General features: G+C 32.5%; 2 protein-coding genes across 7 annotated transcripts in view; one reads left to right on the forward strand and one right to left on the reverse strand.

Annotated features, from left to right (window-relative positions):
- LOC114803840 (thyrotropin-releasing hormone receptor) overlaps positions 1–14,265 on the reverse strand; it is a 30,228-nt gene extending 15,963 nt beyond the window's left edge. For both annotated transcript variants that reach the window (XM_029039494.2, XM_054229312.1), the window contains exons 1-2: positions 12,064–14,265; positions 689–831 (exon numbers count right to left, since the gene is read on the reverse strand). In XM_029039494.2, the coding sequence (XP_028895327.2) occupies positions 689–831; positions 12,064–12,906 (986 nt within the window). In that variant the 5' untranslated portion in view covers positions 12,907–14,265. The remainder of the gene's footprint in view (positions 1–688; positions 832–12,063) is intronic.
- LOC105211014 (protein furry) overlaps positions 1–21,942 on the forward strand; it is a 185,897-nt gene that overhangs the window by 141,738 nt on the left and 22,217 nt on the right. The gene's annotated exons all lie outside the window — the stretch shown is intronic.

Genomic DNA, 21,942 nt, shown 5'->3' on the forward strand with positions numbered 1-21,942 from the left:
CATAATTTAGTAATGAAATAATCTTTACTAAAGAAATTCAATACAGCATTATTTAATTAGTTCTTCAACTTTCTGCTTTTTCATTAAAAAAGGTTCTAAATATATAGTATATCTCCGTCCTTTGAATAAAAAACGTTCAGTTCTCCGAGTTTAATGAAAAATTACTTCAAAGAGCAAATCAAAACAAGTTGGATAGAACCCTGAAAGTATGAGCTAAAAAATTAGTTTAGAAGATCTTCATAAATCAGATCTATTTCATCTAAGAAGGATAGCATTTAGAGTTTGGCGACTAAAAAAATCTGTTTTCGGACTTTAATTTTGAGATCACTGACAAAAAGCTTAGAATTATACAAATATCGAGAACTCTTGACTATTGATCTAATTACTCTAGATATTTTCCTTAAACTCTAGAACTTTAGACAATTATTTAAGAATAAAACCTTCCAGGGTTGCCAATTTTAAATATTTTCTATCGTAAATTCATGGATTTCAATCTGAAACCGAAATCCGATAGCATTGTTCAATCACCATAATTTCTTTCCTTCTAATCTACATATACACCCTTTGAAACTATTATATACTATTTATACCTCACCACCTTACTAACTGTCGAATAAATGTTCATATTTTTGGTAAATTAAAAATTCTTAAATTCCACTTTGTTCGTGTGAAAGTGATTTTTAATTACCTCTTTTGCATTGTCAATGTGCGTCGCACTCTTGCAAACTTCCAAACGAGATAGCTGGTTACGGAGTTCAATACTAATATCGAAATGAACGGCATCGCGAAAACCACCAATGTATCTAAGTAGTTCATGAAAGTCATAAAGTTCTGCAATAAGTGGAAATAAACGGAAATTGCAATTAGGTTTCATGTGAATAAATCGTCGATTTCAAATAGTTCAAAGGCTGCAATAAAGAGATGTTTTAAATAGACGTATATGAGTACTGATTGTATGTGAAAAATGGTGAACTCATTGAGGACAAAATTAGAACGGCAATTGTGCTGCTCTACATTTGTAATATTAACCAAAGAGATTTTCAATTTCAATTCGCTGAATTTTCCACGGAACACAGTGCTCTGTTTTGAGAGTAGAATGTTGGGAAGTTTGTATCAAGACAACTATACCTTTTATGAAAAATATGAAAATTAAAATTCTACAGTTTCCTTTTTAACTAATTGTGTCTTTTAAGCGCTCATTAAAAGCGTGCTCTTGACATTTTTTTCCACTTAGAAAATGTAATTAAAAATTTCACTATTTTTTCCACTTTTCCAATAAAACAAATCTCACCACTGCTTAAGTGCTCACAGCCTTAAAATTATTATGGTTTGACGCTTTATATTGCTATCAAAGGCTTGAAGTGACATCACTTTGAAATTTTTACTTTGTCAAAGGAGGATAAGAGGCTTGTAGGAAATTGTTTTCGATTGGCTAGAAAAATTTGTATTTCACGGTTTAATAAATCTCATTCTCAAATCTCAAATTCTCAAACGGTTAATAACGTTAAGAATTTATTTTTGTACATAATATATTAAATTAGTTTTTGAATTTTCCGAGACAAGAATCGATATTTTCGTTCAATAATATATATTTTTGTAATATCGACGTAAGTCACTGGCGAAGTGAATGTTTTTGGCGAATCGTACGATTTGGTGAAAATTACACTTGTTCATATTGTGTACTGGCGAGTGAACGCATTCTCTTAACTTTTTTATGATATCATACCAAAATAATTGAAAAATGTCAAACGAATTCATCTAAAATTTACATTTGTAGTGAATATTGTTATTGGCTCTTTCGCCTCTTTACAGCGAATTTGCTATGTGCGCGCTTCTCGCAATTCGAAAAAGCGAAATTCACCTGAAATCGAATTGAATTCGCTAGTGACTATACTAGCCTTCGTTTGTTCGCATGTTTTCTTTACTTTCGAAGCTACAGTCAAAGACTCAGTAAAAAATAGTATCGATAACAATGAATGTACAACACTCAGCAGACACTCAAACTTATTTTTGTCCGGGAGTCATAAGTAAAAAAAAACGTGTATATTAGCCTTCGAAGTTCTAAAGAATGCTTATTGTAAAGTATTATTACTAATTATATTTCAATGGTGTATAATATTTTTCTATTAAGCTCATATGACAGATGCTATAACGGGTCAAAGTTGGATGTTCGAAAAAATAGATACTTTAAACATATTTCGTAAAAAAACTGGACCAAATTTTGAAAATCTCCTGGAAAAAATAAGTTTGCTCCAATATCCAGAAAATAGTCGATTTTGTCGTATAGTGTAATAATCCAATATTCGAATCGTTTTTTCAAAATGGTAATCAAGTTAAACTACTTTTGCATTTTTCAATATATTTGTAAGTAGTCCTACATATTTTTATACTCTCGCAACAAAGGGGTAAAAATGGAGATATCTTAATGAAACTTGGTACACATGTTCATTGCGACCGTGCCCACAAAAAGTGTCATAACCAAGCCATAGATAAAGAGTGTGGCGTCGCCGACTTATGGGTCAAAAACCATATCTCAGGAACTACTCGACAGATTTCAATGATATTCGGTGTATAGTATTTTCTTGACACCTTGATAAAACGGCTGAAGAATGGGAGAAATCGGTTTACGACAACGCCTACTTCCCATATAACTCAAATTTGAATTCCATTTGATTCACCCCTTTTATAATATATATATTAGGAACTAATGAAGATGGCGGATTAAAACTTTACACAAGTCAGTATTTGAGCTGTGGAAGCACTTGTGGAGAAATTGTCGTTATCGGACTATAACTTTTCAAGGCCACGCATATCGAACTCAGTGCCTATGGGTAATTTTTCACCGAAAATATCGGTAAATCTCTCAGAAATTTTAATCTAATTCAGAGGGAATCTTTTTCTTCTAATAATGTGTCTCTGTACTAAAAATGGTTAAAATCGGGTCATAACTTCCCCTAGCTCCCATATACCTTATATACGGATTATCAAACTTCTGGCGAGCTTTATATCGCATATATCGATTGATATGTGAGATATATTAGCAAAATTAAGTAAACATATGGTCTTGGATATAGTGAACCTTGATGGTGAATGTGAGTGAAATCGGTTCAGGAATTATCTCAGCCTATATACTATATATGACGATTATCGTTATTCTATTGTATTTCATACCGTATATATGGGTCAAATTGTGTGTTGTCTTAATAAAATTAAAAAAATAAATTGCGAGAGTATAAAATGTTTGGTTGCACCCGAACTTAGCCTTTCCTTACTTGTTGAAAATATAATGAAGGCAATATTCCTTATGTGTACGTATTAAAATTTGAATTGTACTAAGCGTGACTAACCTCAAATTATAGAAGGATCTATGTTATCAGTCGGCCGACATAAAAAGTTGAAAAAAATTATGCACAGAATATAGAAAATACTTAAAATAAAATACTATAATTTCTCGCGAAATATTAAAGTATTTAATTTTCTTTAAATACCACCCTTAGAACCTTTGCTATTGTGTGTGTGTGTGATTGGCGTTCAACCGTTTAGCCGGTTATAGCCGAATCGATGAGAGCGCGCCACTCCTCTCTTTCCTTCGCTGTTTGGCGCCAGTTGGAGATCCCAAGTGTAACCAGGTCGCTCTCCACCTGGTCCCTCTAACGGAGTGGAGGCCTTCCCCTTCCTCGGCTTCCTCCGGCGGGTACTGCATCGAACACTTTCAGGGCTGGAGTGTTTTCGTCCATTCGGACAACATGACCTAGCCAGCGTAGCCGCTGTCTTTTTATTTGCTGAACTATGTCAATGTCGTCGTATAACTCGTACAGCTCGTCGTTCCATCGTCTGCGGTATTCGCCGTTGCCAATGTTCTGAGGTCCGTAAATATTGCGCAAAATTTTCCTCTCGAAAACTCCTAGTGTCGTCTCATCTGATGTTGACATCGTCCAAGCTTCTGCACCATAAAGTAGGACGGAAATGATGAGAGACTTGTAGAGTTTGGTTTTTGTTCGTCGAGAGAGGACTTTACTTATCAATTGCCTACTTACTCCATAGTAGCACCTGTTGGCAAGAGTGATTCTGCGCTGGATTTCGAGGCTGACATTGTTGGAGTTGTTGATACTGGTTCCCAAGTAGACGAAATTATCTACAACTTCGAAGTTATGACTGTCAACAGTGACGCTGGAGCCAAGACCTTTGCTATTACTCCCTTTAAAAAGGCACATTGAAATTTATTTTTTATGCAAATAAATTTGACTGAAAAGTGAAAATAAATTGCTCTGCGCGCTGGTGTTTGTTAAACACTTAATTTAATAGGTTATCTCATTCAATGCCATAGCGTAAGTGAGTTGTATGTGAAAATATTTGCATTCTCTGCTTTACGCAAGTTCTGCATTACACTTTTCATACGCTGAGCGCGCGTGGCAAGTGGAAAGCGTTGCATGGCGGAGAGTCGGAATATTTATCAAATGTAAATACAATATTTACATAACCATCGAAAAGCCGTTGCGATTACATGAAATATATAAGAGATAGGCACATACAGACATATATATCTTGGAATTTGCTTAAATTTCTCAGAATTTATTTTTTTAAGTTAGTTACAAGAAGTATTGATTGGCAGCATTTAAGCGTAGGCGGAAGTTGTCAAAATTTTGATTTTTAATTCAAAAGAGAACAATCGGAAATCTCTATATATAAATATATATTTTGAGTCGATACAATAAAAATATGTTGTAATGCAAATAAAATTTACAATCACACTGCTTGAGAAGTAGTCTCCATTTTGATGAACATTTGTTGTTGCAAATCGCAAAATTGCTTATATTATCGGCGCACATGGCATACCAACGCCTAATACTTATCTAATAATTGTCATTTCGCCTCAAACCAAATTGAAACTTTTTAAATTAGAATTTCTAGAATATTTTCGCTCTTCTCTCTCTTTATAAATAAAAAAAAAAACTATAAAAATATGGAAACAAAATTTTTCAAATTTTTTCTGTGTCTTACACTAATCTGACAAGAAGCCATGCCCTTTTTCCATTCAATTAACTTCCTAATAAAGATGCCGCGCATATATATTTCCCAACTACATATATATATTTGCCGGCTACATACATTTCCAAAATAAATTGGCAAAAATTGCGCGGTTTGTCCTTGTGTCGTTTATCACATTCTCTCTCTGCTTTGCATGGAACTGGGGTGAATTCTGTAATTACTTAGACGGTTAGCGCGTTGTATTTGAGTTGCATGAAAATGGTATAGAGCGTTATTGAAATAATGCAAATAAGAGCGAGAGCAAATAAGAGAGAATATTAAACAGTTGGAGCTGGTCAGTGGACCACCTTAAAGACTTTGAAATAATTTTGCTTGAAATTTACAAAATGGCATGCCAATTTTACTACCTTTCAATGTGGAATCTGACTGTCATTTAGCATTTGTTGCTGCTTCGCATAAGCAGCCGTAGAAAGCTCTCACCAAAAACTCTTTCCAGACCTTCCGAGAAGACATATTTGTATCGCAATATTAGTATACATTTGGGCGCCCATGTCAAATGTCGTCTGGGAAAGATGAAGGTAACATTCCAATTGCTTACTTATTGCTTACTATTTGTTAGATTCTTAAATTGACTTTGTTGTAAAATTTAATACAGTTCTTCGTGTGGATCCCTTATCAGTCACATTAAAGCAAAATTTTTATTTTGTTGAGCAATACGTGGTATTTCGTCCATATTCTTTTGTAGAGATCTATCTATTTTATGTTTTGCGCGTAATTAAGCTTTTGAGCTTTAAGCTCTTTAGATCCAATATTTTTAAAAATCAATTTTTATTATAAAGTTGGCACCGAAAATAGCACCGATTGATTCTAACGTTGCTCGAAGTTTTAAGCCTTTTAATTTCCAAAGAAAGCTTCTCGACCTTTAAGCTCTTTAGATCCAAATTTGTTTTAAATAAATATCTAGCGTTTTTTTTATTAAAAAGATGACTCCGATTGATTCTAACGTTACTCGAAGTTATAAGCCCTTTAATTTCCAAAGAAAGTTTTTCGAGTTTTATGCTCTTTAGATCCCAATTTGTTTTAAATAAATATCTAGCGATGTTTTTTTATTAAAAAGATGACTCCGATTGATTCTAACGTTACTCGAAGTTATAAGCCCTTTAATTTCCAAAGAAAGCTTTTTGAGCTTTAAGCTCTTTAGATCCAAATTTGTTTTAAATAAATATCTAGCGATGTTTTTTATTAAAAAGTTGGCTCCGATTGATTCTAAATTTGCTCGAAGTTTTAAGCCTTTTAATTTCCAAAGAAAGCTTTTCGAGCTTTAAGCTCTTTAGATCCCAATTTGTTTTAAATAAATATCTAGCGATGTTTTTTTATTAAAAAGATGACTCCGATTGATTCTAACGTTACTCGAAGTTATAAGCCTTTTAATTTCCAAAGAAAGATTTGAGATTATCGAGCTTTAAGCTCTTTAGATCCAAATTTGTTTTAAATAAATATCTAGCGATGTTTTTTATTAAAAAGATGACTCCGATTGATTCTAACGTTATTTGAAGTTATAAGCCCTTTAATTTCCAAAGAAAGCTTTTCGAGCTTTAAGCTCTTTAGATCCAAATTTGTTTTAAATAAATATCTAGCGATGTTTTTTATTAAAAAGATGACTCCTATTGATTCTAAAGTTGCTCGAAGTTTTAAGCCTTTTAATTTCCAAAGAAAGCTTTTCGAGCTTTAAGCTCTTTAGATCCAAATTTGTTTTAAATAAATATCTAGCGATGTTTTTTATTAAAAAGTTGGCTCCGAAAATAGCACCGATTGATTCTAACGTTACTCAAAGCTTTAAGCGCTTTAAATATATACGTTTTTAAAGAGTGGAATATAAGCTAGTTATGGAACTTTTCTGAGACTTATTAGTTCAGCAGCAATGAACAAATTTTAAACATTTATTTAGTTCTGTCCAAAAAATATCATAAATTTACTTCTCTCATTTTGCTTAAAATTTTTTTAAAAAGTAAAAAAAAATACCTCTGAACCACCCTGTTTATTAAAAATTGTAGGTTTAAAAATTATAGATCCTTATAATATTCGCATTATTTCTTTAACGCTTGCACTTTAGTTAATTAGAACCACAAACAATACTTTCGTTTAATGGCAGAAAGTGAAGAGCGAAAAGCAATTCAAAAGTTCATACTTAAAAGCTTTTTCAAGTGCGAAGCCACTGCCAGCGGCTGCTTTCAGCGCATATTAATACAATTTAAAGCGTATGACATTTTACTTTTTTTTAATATTGGCGTTTGAGTAAAATGGCAAAGCATTCTTTACTGACTTACTAGTGGGAATGCAAGCTTACTCAGCTTGTTCACAGCACAAAGCAGCCCAAAGAGCTTGGGGTGGTGGACAGTGAATTTGTCATTTTCTACTTTTTTTCTTATTCTAAAGAAATATACGAGACACATGCAAACAATTGAGTACGGAAGTTACGTCAAAAATGTATGAAATAGCAAGCAGTTTAGTGTGCGCCGGTGCGTATGAGTAACATCTTTGGGAGTATTTTTTGAGCAACATGAGAATTTTTTTTGTAAATTTTTTATATATTTATTGGTGTATATGTGTGTGTGTATTAGTGTGTGACTGTGTGTGTGTGAGTGTGTATACCGTTGTATTTATAGTTAATTTTGTATATCAAGCATTATTTGTCAATCAATGTATGTTGCTGAGCTCGATAAGTGAAACGCAACCTTTTGTCGCCCTTTTCTTTTAGCTAGAGTGGTTTTTGTTAGTTTCTAAGATTTTTTTTATAGTTTTAGGGTTTTCTTAAGAAATTGCTTAAGTGAAAAAGAAAAACAATGTGTCGTAGCATCTAAAATTAAACTAAAAGCAAGGCAAATATATTTATGACAGGCAAGTGGGTGTGTGAGTGTGAATTTTTGGGTGGACTATAGGAGGTTTCCGGTCTAAACATATTTTTTTTCCTGAAAAAAAAAATCTCATACTAATCATATAACGATGAAAGCTGAAAGTGTGGCATACAGAGACAGAGACAATTGAAGATTTGCATGAAAACCGAAGCTGGCACGCTACACTTACTTCTTGAATGGTTGCGTGGAGAAAATCAAATTTTTTTTTTTTAATCAAATGAATTTAAATATGTTTATGTATGTATATGCAAATAGATATGGACATTTTTTTCGCATTTTCAAAAAAAAAAAGTGTAAAACCCTCAAATAACATTTTATTTCCACATAGTTACCAGTTACCTACATATCTGCTACATTGTATACTTATTTCTTTTTTTTTATTGTGCCCTGAAAGCTTGTCTGCACTTAGTTTTAAATGCCTCCAAACATTTTCCACCATTGACCGGCATAAAAATTGTATGAAAATAAAATGAAAGACATACGCCGGATTTGCGTGCGACGTGATGGGTGGTGACTTATTTTCCTTGTTTTCTTTCAACTTCAAGTGAATTCCTAGAACTTTACATTCGCTTTCAACGAAAAAATACTTTGTATAATTGGAAAAAAAAATAGCATGAAATGCATGAAACACGTGTTGATATGGGTTTTGTAAAACAAAAAACAAAAGAGAAAATACAAAAACAAAGCACACTTTTAGGCTGCAAGCCCATTGGTTGTGCAGACAATTGATTTGCATTGAAACTATAGTAATAGTTGAGCGATATTTCGCTTGCTTTGGAGTATGTATAGCAAGTTACAGCACTACATGGCGTTAGACCTTTTCAGCTGTTAAGATTTTTGAAATACTTTTATGCTAAATTGCAGACTTTGGGCATTGAAGAATTTCATCTACCAACAAAATGACGTACGTGATATGTATGTAGATATTATATACTTAAATGTCCTCGAAATAATATGTGATATTTTTAAACGACAACAGCAGGAAGAAGAAAATTCGTACGAATTTCAGTTGTATTTATTTTCAGTTAAAATGTTGCATACAATTAGGCTGTGAGTTCAATAACCCCACAAAGTGAAAACGTCTCATAAGAAACTGTGAGAAACATACGAAATCGGCTTAAACCTTGTATATATATGCATATTTAAGGTGTAATGTCAACCTGAAAGTACCACATAAAAGCGTAGTGAAAAGCTATTCTCTTAAGCTCTTTACTGAACTCATGTTACGAGTAAAAACAAATTTGCTTGAACATTGCAAATTTGTTGCTTTAAATGAAGGCATATTTTCCAAAATAAATGGAACATAAACCATATCACAAATTCGGTAATTCATATACTATTGAAACTATAGTTCGCCAGAAGTAGAGATTAATTCTTTGATCCATTTAGTAAGCTAATTTTTTAAGAAAATTTGCATTTGCAAATTTCTACTAAAATATCATTTATTATTTATGAACCATTTAATAGCATTTTAGTTAATTTTTTTTTGTTGAGTGCTTTCATCAATAGCATATCAATTTTGATTTATTATTGTTTATGCGCCAAAAAGTAGGCAACAATTGGCTTTTTCTGCAAACCGTAATGCATGCTTTGAAATAAAATCTGCCTATATCGATAACAGTTGAGTGTATTTAATAAATTTCAATATAACTGTCCGATTTCAATTAAATGAAATCAAATTAAGTTAGATTAAAAGTATGGATTTTAAATTGCGGAATATTGTATTTTGTTAGTTAAAATTATGATTTAATAAATTGCATTATATTTGAGTTGAACGAACGTAAAATACTAGTTGAAAATGTTATAAAAATTATAAACAAATTGAATTAATTTGAGCCATGCGGTTCCAGTAATTAAAGTTGTGTGCATTTTGTTTGAATTTTCCAAAAGCATTCCCATTTCATTTCATTAAGATATTCGCACATATTTACTGTTATACATACGGTATAGAGAGTGCCTGGTTTATTGACGGTAAATCGTTTAGTTTGATATACACACTAGGTGGTTGGAATAAATGTCTAAACCGATTTCTGATATAAATCCACATACGGCAGTAAGTCAGCCATAGATGTGGAAATTTATATTGGTATATGGGGTTAATAGCCTTTACACACAGCCGAATTAATTGATCAATTAAAATTTACATTGAGAAACCAGTTTTTGCGCTTCACAATGCCTGCTACTCGATAACCGTTCAGCTGTTATAAGTTTTTGTTTGTGCTTTTCATAAGAAGTCGGTAAGCTTCATCAACTAATTATCCACCAGCGACATCTACCGTCGTGTAGCGTGAACAACAACTCGGAGACAAAGAACGTAGAAATAATTGCAAATACGGTCTTTGTCGCAGAGTTGCATTTCATTTTCAAGTCGATTAAAATTCAATAAAAAATTAATGTAGATTTTTATTTTGTATGGTAAATCGAACTCAATCAGCGTTTTAATCGAGCAGAGGCCGGTTAATTGATCAATTAGCTCCTGTGTGAAAAGGTCGTAGGCTGATAGATGTTTGGACCGATTTCTCCTTCTTTTTTAACACTGGAACATGTTGTTAGATTAGACTAGATCAGAGTTTTATGATTCATTTTAATAACATTGTTGAAGCCTGACTTATCTACTTCATGAATGAATTGGACTGAATTAAATTAAATTAATTTTTATTTTGAATAATTTAATTTAATCTCTTGATTGAGTTAAATTGACTAAAATCAAGAGATTAAATTAAATTAAAATGAACTCCATTAACTAAATTTAATTAAAATTACTTCACTTTAATCGAGATTAATTAAAATGCACAAAAGTTATTTGTTTTGACTACATTATAAATACAGCAAATTCCAAGTTCTATGGGATTCAAAACTTTGAAATATATTAGATTAAATCAAGTGATTAAATTAAATTGACTAAATTTAACTGGATTAGCTAAATTGAATTCAATTAAATTAAGTTGAGCTAAATTGAATTGAATTAAATAAAATTGAATTGTCTTTATTAATGATTAAACTAAAAGTAAAAAAATATTATTTTTTAGTTTATTTTATTTCAATTAAAATTTAAAACTTTAGGAAATTTAAAACTTTAAAATATATGTATTTAGATGAAGGGATTAAATTAAATTAAATTGAATTGACTGAATTAACTAAATTTAATTAACTGAATTAACTAAATTGAATTAAATTAATTGAAATTGAATTAACTGCATTAACTGAATTAAGTAAATTGTATTAAATTAATTGCAATTGAATTGACTGAATTAACTAAATTGAATTAACTGAATTAAGTAAATTGTATTAAATTAATTGAAATTGAATTGACTGAATTAACTAAAATGAATTAACTGAATTAAGTAAATTGTATTAAATTAATTGAAATTTAATTGACTGAATTAACTAAATTGAATTAAACGAATTAATTAAATTGTATTAAATTAATTGATATTGAATTGACTGAATTAACTAAATTTAATTAACTGAATTAACTAAATTGTATTAAATTAATTGTAATTGAATTGACTGAATTAACTAAATTGAATTAAACGAATTAACTAAATTGTATTAAATTAATTGAAATTGAATTGACTGAATTAACTAAATTGAATTAACTAAATTGTATTAAATTAATTGTAATTGAATTGACTGAATTAACTAAATTGAATTAACTGAATTAATTAAATTGTATTAAATTAATTGAAATTTAATTGACTGAATTAACTAAATTGAATTAAACGAATTAATTAAATTGTATTAAATTAATTGAAATTTAATTGACTGAATTAGCTAAATTTAATTGAATTAACTGCAATTGAGTTTACTTTAATCGAGATTTATTTTACTCGTAAATTGATTAATTAATTAAGTGATTAAATTAATTGTTGAGTTCATTATATTAAAATTTTTGGAATTTTTTTTTAATTAAAAACATTAAAATTGTATATATTTTAAATCAAATTAAATCAATAAATATAATTCAAATTAAATTGAAAGCAGTAACTGTGATTTGATTATTCTAGCAGCGGTACTACGGAAGATGAAATAATTTTTGTAGGCTTCATCCACTTCTTTTGTGCTTTTAATAGTCTTCTGCAACCACAACGCATTTCCCACCTCATTTACTTGCTTTTCATTCCCACCAATTGCTAAGAGAACTCTGTAAATGACTCACCCTAAAATCCGTTGGCACATCACATAAAACTGCATCCAGATATGGCGAGTAAATGGCCGCCGAAGAAACGAAAAATGGCACACAATACACAAAGCCCACTGTCGTTAGCACGCCAATGACGAATTTAGCGCGACGCACAGTACACATTGTCTGACGCCTGAGCGGAAATGCCACAGCAATGAAGCGTTCAACGGTGAACGCCACCACAAACCAGGCCGAACAAAAGCATGCCCAATAGCTGAAGAACGTAAAGAACGGACAGAAGAATTCACGATTATAGATTTGTATGTTCTCAAAATTCAACCACTGCACAAAGAGGCCACACAGGAAACAAGTATCGCTAACGGCTAATGCCGACAAATAGAAACTAGACGACAGCTTGCGCAATTTCGTCATGTAGAACACCATCACCGAGAGTAAGTTGCCCAAATTGCCGATACCCACCAAAAACGGTACATAATAATAGTTCATCCAAAGGCCGAACCTGGCCAATATGTTCAATATTTCGTTGCTGTCATCCAAACTGTACAGTGTGTTGTTGCTGTTGCTGCTGCTGCTGTTGCTGCTATTGTTGTTGTATTGATCGAAAGTGACATTGATGCCATCAATGATATTGAATGGCGCACTGCCGTCAAGCAATATGAGCGTATCATTAAGCAGTTGCTCGACGATGTTGCTCGCTGCATGTTGCTCTTGTTGTGGTTGTTGTTGTTGTTGTTGTTGTTGTTCTTGTTGCTGCTGTTGCTCTTGTTGGTCATCATCATAATACATGGTTGCTGCTGCTGCGGCAGCGATGCTGGTCGCCATCGCCATGAGTGGTCGCGTGTAAGCAGCTGCCGGCATAGCTCTACTTCTTAGCTGCTATGCTTATGTCTCAAAATAATTACGTTCGACGTGATTGGGATTGGCTGCTTTGTCAGGCTCATGTAGACACTGAGCGTTGTGCGCGTGTGTACGCTTTGGTCTTATTGTGGTGGTGGTGGCAGACGAGTGACATTGTGGGTTTATAATTTGTGTATGCCAAGCGGCTTAGCAGCGTCAAGTGCACAAAGAGTGTCTGCTGGTTGATTGTTGTTGTTGTACTTTTTATTATTTTTGTTGTTGTACTTTTTTATTTTTGTTGTTGTACTTTTTTATTATTGTTGTTGTTATAATTTCTGCATACTCTATGTATTATCGTGTGTTTGTTGTTGTCGCAATGTTAATTACTTTTGTTAATTTTTTTTTTCGCCCTCTCTCTTTTGCACTGTCGCCTTAATTGATTGCTCTTCGAGTGCAAATTGTTCTTCAAAGCTTGAAAGCTTCAAAGCAGTATTTTACTGTTGTTATGCTTACTTTTAACAATTTTATTTTGCATTTGTTGTTGTTGCTATTGTTTTTGCTTGTGTTAAGTGCAACCAGTGCCATCCATTTGGTATTTGCAAATGGTTATTTGCGCGCGTAGCTCAAGGGCTTATGCATTGACTTTGTCTAACGGTTTCACTTTTGTTCACTTTGATCTCATACACAGACACTCACCGACACACTTAAAGCACACCAGCAAACGCCAACGCGCTGGTTGACAGCTTATTCCATGTCGCTACAGCAAATCTTTCATATGCAACACTTTCACTTTTCTTCAGTATTATTATTATTAATATTTTTTGTTGTTGTTATTATTTTTTTTTTTTTTTTGTTTTTATTCTTAACTCTTACACAGGTTGGTCAGCTTCCGTAAGCTGTTCAATCGCTAAAATTCTGCTTGTTTTTGGTGACACTTCTCCAACCAACTGCAAATTTCGCCGGTTACACTTAATATGTTTTCTTATGTTATGCTATGCTATGTTATGTTATTTTTTGTTTTTGTCATTTTAACGCATATCTGCTTTATGTTATGCCTTGCCTTTGCAAATATTATGATTATTTTTGTTTTTGCAATTCTCTTGTAAATTTTCACTCTCCACTTGTGTCTTGCGTAAGTCGCTTCAAACACTTAAGTCCATTAGTGGTTCATTCTCACGCACTTAACTTTGTGTTGTTTTCCTTTGTAAAGTTGACGTTTTACTCTTAATCCTTTATAATTCATTATATCATCAGTACTGATCCGCTTAGCGCATAGGCTGCTACAATAATATACAACAATACATGGCAGTATGTACATAACACACACAATTCACACATAAACAATACCAAATATTTGGCAATAATTCGTAGACAAAGTTGACAAAAGCAACACGAATCCTTTACATTGTTATCGCATTCTATTTATAACTCGCAACAAAGGTTATTGTCATTAACGATTAAACGAAAATAGTTTTCTAATGGATTTAGACATTGAACACTTGAGTAACAAGTGTTTTGCAAAATAATATCATTTAAAAGCTGGCTAGTGTGTCAAGAAACAGTTTACACATCTTCACTTTTCGCAGCAACATTTATTACTTTTTACTTCAGTTCAACATTTTTTTTGAATCAGGTATGGTTACGTACAGTATTTAAAGAGAATTGATGCAAAAAAAGCAGCGAAGGCAATGCAAAAACAAACCAAAAACAACAAAAAAACAAAAATCATTAAATTCTGTTAGTGTCAAGAAACACTTTACACAATTCGTTTTTGAAGTTATACTTCTTATACGACTTCGGAAAAGGTTGCGATAATTGTTTAACGCTTCAGTGGAGCGGGAACAGCGTTGAACAATTAACGCGAGAGAGAGAGAGAGAGAGATAGTGAATGAGAGTAAAGCAGAGAACTTAAAGCACTTGCCATGTTGATGCTATTTGAGCAATTTATGTTTTTGTAGAACAATGTTTAAATTTTTGGTTGGTGACATATTCACATGTGTACGCATATGTATGATTGTATGCTTGCGCATTATTTTTCTTTCGTTTCTGTTTCATTTCTGCGAATTCTCAACTATTTTGTGTGACTTTTGGTTGAAATACTCTGAGTTAGCCGTTGAAAAGTTAAGACTTCACAGGATCATTTCTGTAGACAGTGTTTATTTACTAATTAATTCGTGTACTATATAATATTGACATACTATTTGTAGTATTAGTACACAGTGAATAGTGATTCAAATGTTTCAAACCGTTGTCAACTGCAGGTTCGTACAGCGAACAACCGGTACTCCTTGCGGGAGATTTCAATGTAAATTTCTCATTGCCAGCAGCTGAACCATTACTGGCATTCCTCAGAGAGAAAATTGCATTAGAAATGATCAATGGAAGAAATGATCCTACGACAAAAGGAGGTACGACTATTGATGCGGTATTCGCGAGAAATATAGATAAAATAGCTGTAAGACATTTCATATCGTATTTTAGTTATCATAATCCAATTGTAAATATTATAGATATCAATCCGTCAGAACCCAGAAATTATAATTGATTTGAACTTTGCTTTATAAAATGTGCATAATAAATTTATAAAATGTGAATTTAAGAAAGTGTTGGTCACTCCACCATATTTTTAACCTTTCCCTCTCGCTAGTTTTCTTTCATACAAAATGATATGCATTTCTTGGAATATCACTAAGAAGTATAACTTCTTCCGCGCGTAGGGACTCTACGCACCTTTTATTTACTTGTTACTTGTGTTACACAGTTAACCGTACTTTACCGTTACCTATTCCTCGTAAAGGCATTTACAATGAATTTGACAATTATTTGGTGATTCATTTTTCCTTTTTTTTCATATCTAAGTTACCCAAGTAAAAAGACAATATTTTAATATGCCGTGCAAAGGGTTTAGTTTGAAGTGGTCCAACTATTGGACCATAATCCCCACTGGTAAAAACGTTTGAGTTCTAACAGCAATGCTTTCTTTAACCCTCTAAATAGTGTATAATGGCTAAAATTGATCGGAAAATAAGGAAATACTAGAACCAAAGCGAGGAAAAGGCTCTAGATTATAAATAAGTGAACATGTACAGTGTCCAATGTCTCGAAAACTTCCAAAAATTCCGATCAGTGTTCTTACGAAAGAGTTCTAGAAAAAGTTTCTCATGAAACTGCGCGCCAAAACATGTTACGACATTTGGACCTCAAAATGTACTTCATATAAGTAACGACCTAACCAAATTTAATTTTAGAACTGTTTATCCACTGGCGCCTGTTAAAATTCAGGTTGAATCCCAAAATTGAAGCAATTCAGCGGTAATTTATGAAAACAAAAGAAATATACATTGCAAAGAAACCTTACAAAGTCTTCATCAAACTTAAGGCAGTAGTCTGCTTCAGAAGCCGAAAAAAAAACGTTTTTTAGCTTTTTTTTTTGAAAGGGAAGGAAATGACTGCGGTAAACGGAATTTTAAGACAATAGTGTACTATATTTAAGACTTAAAAAACAATATTTACTATTAAAAAATATTGTAATTTTTTCAAAATTGTAAGTATTTTTCTGGAGCTCCTGGAGTCTGCACTTGTAAATCGGTGCCGGTGATGGAGTTCGTGCGATGCATCCGAAACAGTCGAACCAAATTTTTTTTTAATTTTAATAAGTTTCTTTATGAACTACAAAAATACCGAACAAGTTAAAAACTTCCAATTTTTTTCGAAGTTTGAAAAAAAAAGTAAGAAAAGAAAAAGTAAGAAGTAAGAAAAAAAATTGACTTTAAGTTGCAAAACAAGTAGTTTAAATAATACTTTTGTCCAACTTTTTTAGTTCAAATAGAAGATAATTTAATACTGAAGCTAGATCACTTTGGTTTTTTCGATTCTCTATATTCTCTATAATTTTTTTTTTGCTATCACCGGCACCGTTTTCGAACACTTGTGAAATTGAAAACTCGAGAAAACGCGCTTTAAAGTTCTGCCTGAGCATTCGCACCTGCTCGACGCTCGGCCACTAAAACTGTTCTAACTTCGAAAATATGTCGAATTGGCCTCTGGAATTTTAAAGACATATTCTTGTATAGTTTTGGAAGATATTTAAAACAAAACAAAAAAATCGATTTTTTGAAGCCTGTAAAGCAGACTACTGCCTTAATCACTCTTCAGTTGAATGCGCCAATTGTTCAAAATCAACGGAGCATTTATTTTCTACTGTCAATCAATAAATATAAGAGTATTTAACAGGTATTCTCATGTTTATTTTTTCCACGCTAAGACCTTAAAAGAATATTCGCTGGAGTCTAGACACAATGAAACAGAAACAGAATAGAGGAGAATAGGACTTTCTGCTGAAATACCAGCATTAAAAAAGCTTTGCTTCACTCAACAGAAGGCACAAGGTTTATATTTAGTTTAGTTAAAAAAATCCTCCGCCGATCCTCTCCCACACTGTGCGAATTATTTTTCGACAGCTGCAATAATTGTTACCGAAAAAATTTAGAAGCGCAGCCAAGCAGGTGCTTAACTAGATTTAACAAAAAAAATCTATTGACTCTATTAAACTAAAACTTTTCATAAGTTGCTATTCAAAATTGCCTCATTTCTATAATGAAAAGTGCGTGCGAACGTGTAATGGCAAGCACTATGAAGATTAGTGACGAACACTAAAAGTTCTTGAACATTTTTGAAGCACGCTCTCATGCGTGTTTGTGCGTGTTTCAACGGCATACTTTGAAATTTGTTTGTGGAATTTGAGAGATGCAAATTGGACGTGTTCATTTCGTGGTCTTAAGAGTTGCAAAGTTTTAAAGTTTGCTTCAAAAACATTAATAGCATCAATTTAAAGCTGTGGAAATTTTCATGAATTAAACATGTGTCTTGACACGTTATAATTACATTGCGAATTGTGGTAGTACAGTGACGAGTAAGATGTCAATATGTCTATTACGGCGATGGTTTCTTATTAACAAAATTAATTAATTTAACATTTTCTTGATTTTGATTACAAATACGGCGATGGTTTTGTCATAATCATACTTAGTTAATCGAATAGCTTAATTGAGTCATAATTAATTAATCGAGTGACTTAATTAAGTCAATTAGGTATGAGTCTAAACTTGTGAAACTACCAATTATTCTCAACCATTAATTCAGTACTTTGTAGCGGTTCTGTTACATACATAACAAAATAGTTTTAGTGTTAATACTGGTTGTTTGTATATATATTGCTGTAGTTTGCATAAATTATTATGCTCGAATTTACCTTCCTGTTACCCAAGCAATTTCATTTTCATTTTATGAAGCGGTTTTCAATAGGGTCGCTACAAAAGTGGACCGATGGGGACCGCAAACGAAGCCATATTTTTCGCGCTTTTTGACATTTCTTTTGAATTGGGAATAGCGTTTAGAGGCCAAATTTCATGCTAATCTCCTTCCATAAATCGAACTTTTCTACCAGGGCATAATACCAAGTTTTAAATGTTACTATCTTCTTCTTCTTGACTGTCGTAGATGAATGATGAGAGACTTGTAGAGTTTGATTTTTGTTCATCGAGAGAGGACTTTACTTTTCAATTGCCTACTTAGTCCATAGTAGCACCTGTTGGCAAGAGTGATTCTGCGTTGGATTTCCAGGTTGACATGGTTATTGCTGTTAATGCTGGTTCTCAGGTAGACGAAATTATCTACAACTTCAAAGTTACGACTGTCAACAGTCAACAGGGAGCCAAGACACGAATGCGCTGACTGTTTGTTGCACGACAGGAGATATTTCTTCTTGTCCTCCTTACTATCAACTAAATTTTAAAGGAGTTTCTATATTCGTATAGAGGCGAACAAAAAATATGATATTACACTTATAGATTTCATATGAGATTTAAGATCGAACAATAAAGAGTTTCCCCTATAAAAAACATAGAACATGCCCAAGCTCCGGTAGAATATTAAGGTGTCCTACTTTCATTATCCGTATTATCTAAATTACGCTTATTTATGTGCATTTTGTATATATGCATATGATATAGAAATTATAGATTCCACATTTAAACCATTGAATTCTGTAAAAGATTTATTAAAAAATTTATTTTCTGTTTTTAGTCTCAGGAAATTTTTTTTTTTTTTTTTTTGCTTTTTATTATATATTAGTTTTTATATATACATATATTTCAGTTTTAATTATCATTATTTTATTTTTTTTTTTTAGTTTAGAAACATTTTCTGAATTTGATTTTATCCGCCTGCTGTTTCTGAACGCATGTGTAACTTTGATTGTTAAAAGTTCACAGTGTGGTATAAAAGTTAGTTTACATTCACTCTAAATTTTTTTTTCATCCATAACAAGCACAGTTTTGTTTATTATTTTTTTTATTTTTTGTTGACAAAATTACATTTTACACAATTCCGTATTTTATGTGAAATTTTTAACTAACTGATGATGAATTTAATCAGCATTATTCAACTTCAATGCGTATTATTTCACTTTTTTATGATGAATGCAACACTTAAAAATTTAATTTATTTTTTATATAAATTTTTTTCTTAATTTATTACATTTTTTTTAATTTCTTTAAATTTATTTTTCTATATAAATTTTTTGTAATTTTTTTTTTTTAATTTTTTATATACTTTGACTGATTTTTCCGCAATTTATTTAGTTTTTTATTCACAAATTCACAAGGTTTTTCGTGAACTACTCAACCGCTTTGCTTCGAATTGCGCCCGTCACAATTCACGGAATTTCTTTTCTTATTCCTGATGCGCGCCAGCCGCCTTATCAAAGGTAACTGCCGAAACTCCGGCAGTGACTTTCGCTTTTTAACCAAATCCGGCCAGCCAGTCATCACACTGGAAATATCGTAAAAGCACTGCAATAACAAAATAACACTCACAGGACTCGCGCACTCTCCATGCGCCTGCGCAATGTCAATGCACTGCATTTCATTCATAACTTTCGGCTCAGAAATACTACGCTTGAGATCTATGTATATACAATTTGTCTTTTATTCTTTTGCTCTATATTTATGTGCCTGATGTCCTCCGGCTGCCGCGATTATTATTGTCGCTGTGTGTTTTTGTTGTGGTAGTAACCGGCACTATGCGCTCATCAAAATACAATCTGTTTGTAGCGCATCGCCTGCTGACCTTTGCCATCATTGCAATGCAACAAACATCAACAGGTGTTTATTATTGTGTAAATAAAATATGTATGTATTGCTTTCGCTGGCGTGTGTGAATGAAGTACTTTTGCTGGCTTGTTGAATAACTGTGTGAGTGTACTTGTCTACCGCAAATACTTGTATATATTTATGTAGTAGCAAGAGAAGCAATTAATGCGAACTTTATGCGTAATGCGATTTGTTGTGATTTCGACACAATTTTTATTTATTTTTGAGAGAACTTTTAGACTTTTGGATGAATGGGAGATTGAGAAAGAAAGCTTTTATAAAAAATTACATTAAAAATTGTTCACTGACTTTTCATTCAATTTTTAAACAATTAATTATTGCACCTAGAGCTTAAATTCTATAATTTTAACTCAGTCATTAACTTTCATATAAGAAAAATGCCAAATAATGGCCTAACAGATCAATTTTTTGTACTATGCCCCCGAGTTTTTGCTAATAAACAAGTAATGCGTGCTTATTGTTGTGTTTGAGAAGGTCTAATAGCCTTATTACACAGCCAAATTAATTGATCAATTAAAATTTTGATTGAGTAACCAGTTTTTGCCCTTCACACTGCCGGCTACTCGATAACCAATCAGCTGTTATACATTTTGTCTTTGCTTTCATAAGAAGTTGGTAAGTTTCATCAGCTGATTACTATTTTTACCTGCGACATCTACCGCCGTGTAGCGTGAACAACAACTCGCAGACAAAGAACGTATCTGTCGGTCTTTGTCGCAGAGTTGCATTTCATTTTCAAGTCGATGAAAATTCGATTAAAAATTGATGTAATTTTTATTTTGTATGGTAAATCGATCTTAATCAGCGTTTTAATCGAGCAGAGGTCGGTTAATTGTTCAATTAGCTTCTGTCTGAAAAGGCTATAAGACATTTTATTATACAGGGTTCTATCTTCATAAACTCTTTGCTCTCCACAGAGCCATAGGATACACTATCTATCACTAATATATCTTAATAAATTGCAAAAAAAGGAATTAAAAAAAAAATTATCAAAGCAAGTTAAAGATAAAAGAATAATGTACCATATGTCCAAAAAATAAGGTGACATTGTATTTATTTTGAAAATTCTTTATTTATTCTTCCAACTCTATTTCATCCCCTTCAAAGTTATCCCCTGCCGATGTAATGCACTTATGCCAACGGATTTTCCTATCTTCGATGCACTGGTTGTAGTCACTTTCCGGAATGGCCTTCAGTTCCGTCTTCGCTGCGGCTTGAATCTCCTCTATCGTATAAAAACGGTGTCCCCGGAGCGGTCTTTTGAGCTTGGTGAACAGCCAGAAGTCGCATGGCGCCAGATCAGGTGAATACGGTGGTTGCGAAACGATATGGGTTGAGTTTTTGGCGAAATTTTTTCCAAAAAATTCAATGTTTTCGGTACCAGTCGAGATTTAACGCGCTTGAGGCCCAAAACATCCTTCAAAATGGTATTGGCTAAGCCTTTCGATATGCCAACTTCATCAGCAAGTTCTCTAATTGTTAATCGACGGTTTTTCAACACCAAATCTTTGATTTGTTGAACGTGAGCTTCGTCTGTTGAGGTTGATGGTCGCCCTGGACGCTCTTCGTCTTCGACACGTTCACGGCCAGCTTGGAACTCACTATACCACTTGTAAACATTTTTTTTAGACATAGCCTCATCACCAAAGGCTTTCTGCACCATCCTCAACGTATATGCAGTAGAAAATTGATTCCGTAAACAAAATTTAATGCAAATTCTTTGCTCAACAAATTTCGACATCGCAAAAAACGAAAAACTCACTTTTAGCAGCTCACAAAACGACATGTATCTCAAACACTAGTGAATATTTTGACATGAAATTTGACATAAATGTGACTGACAGTACTACCAACCCAAAAAAAAAAAAAAATTATATTTCTCCAA

Source organism: Zeugodacus cucurbitae, chromosome 4 (assembly GCF_028554725.1).
Source record: "Zeugodacus cucurbitae isolate PBARC_wt_2022May chromosome 4, idZeuCucr1.2, whole genome shotgun sequence".
Classification (NCBI taxonomy): Eukaryota; Metazoa; Arthropoda; class Insecta; order Diptera; family Tephritidae; genus Zeugodacus; species Zeugodacus cucurbitae.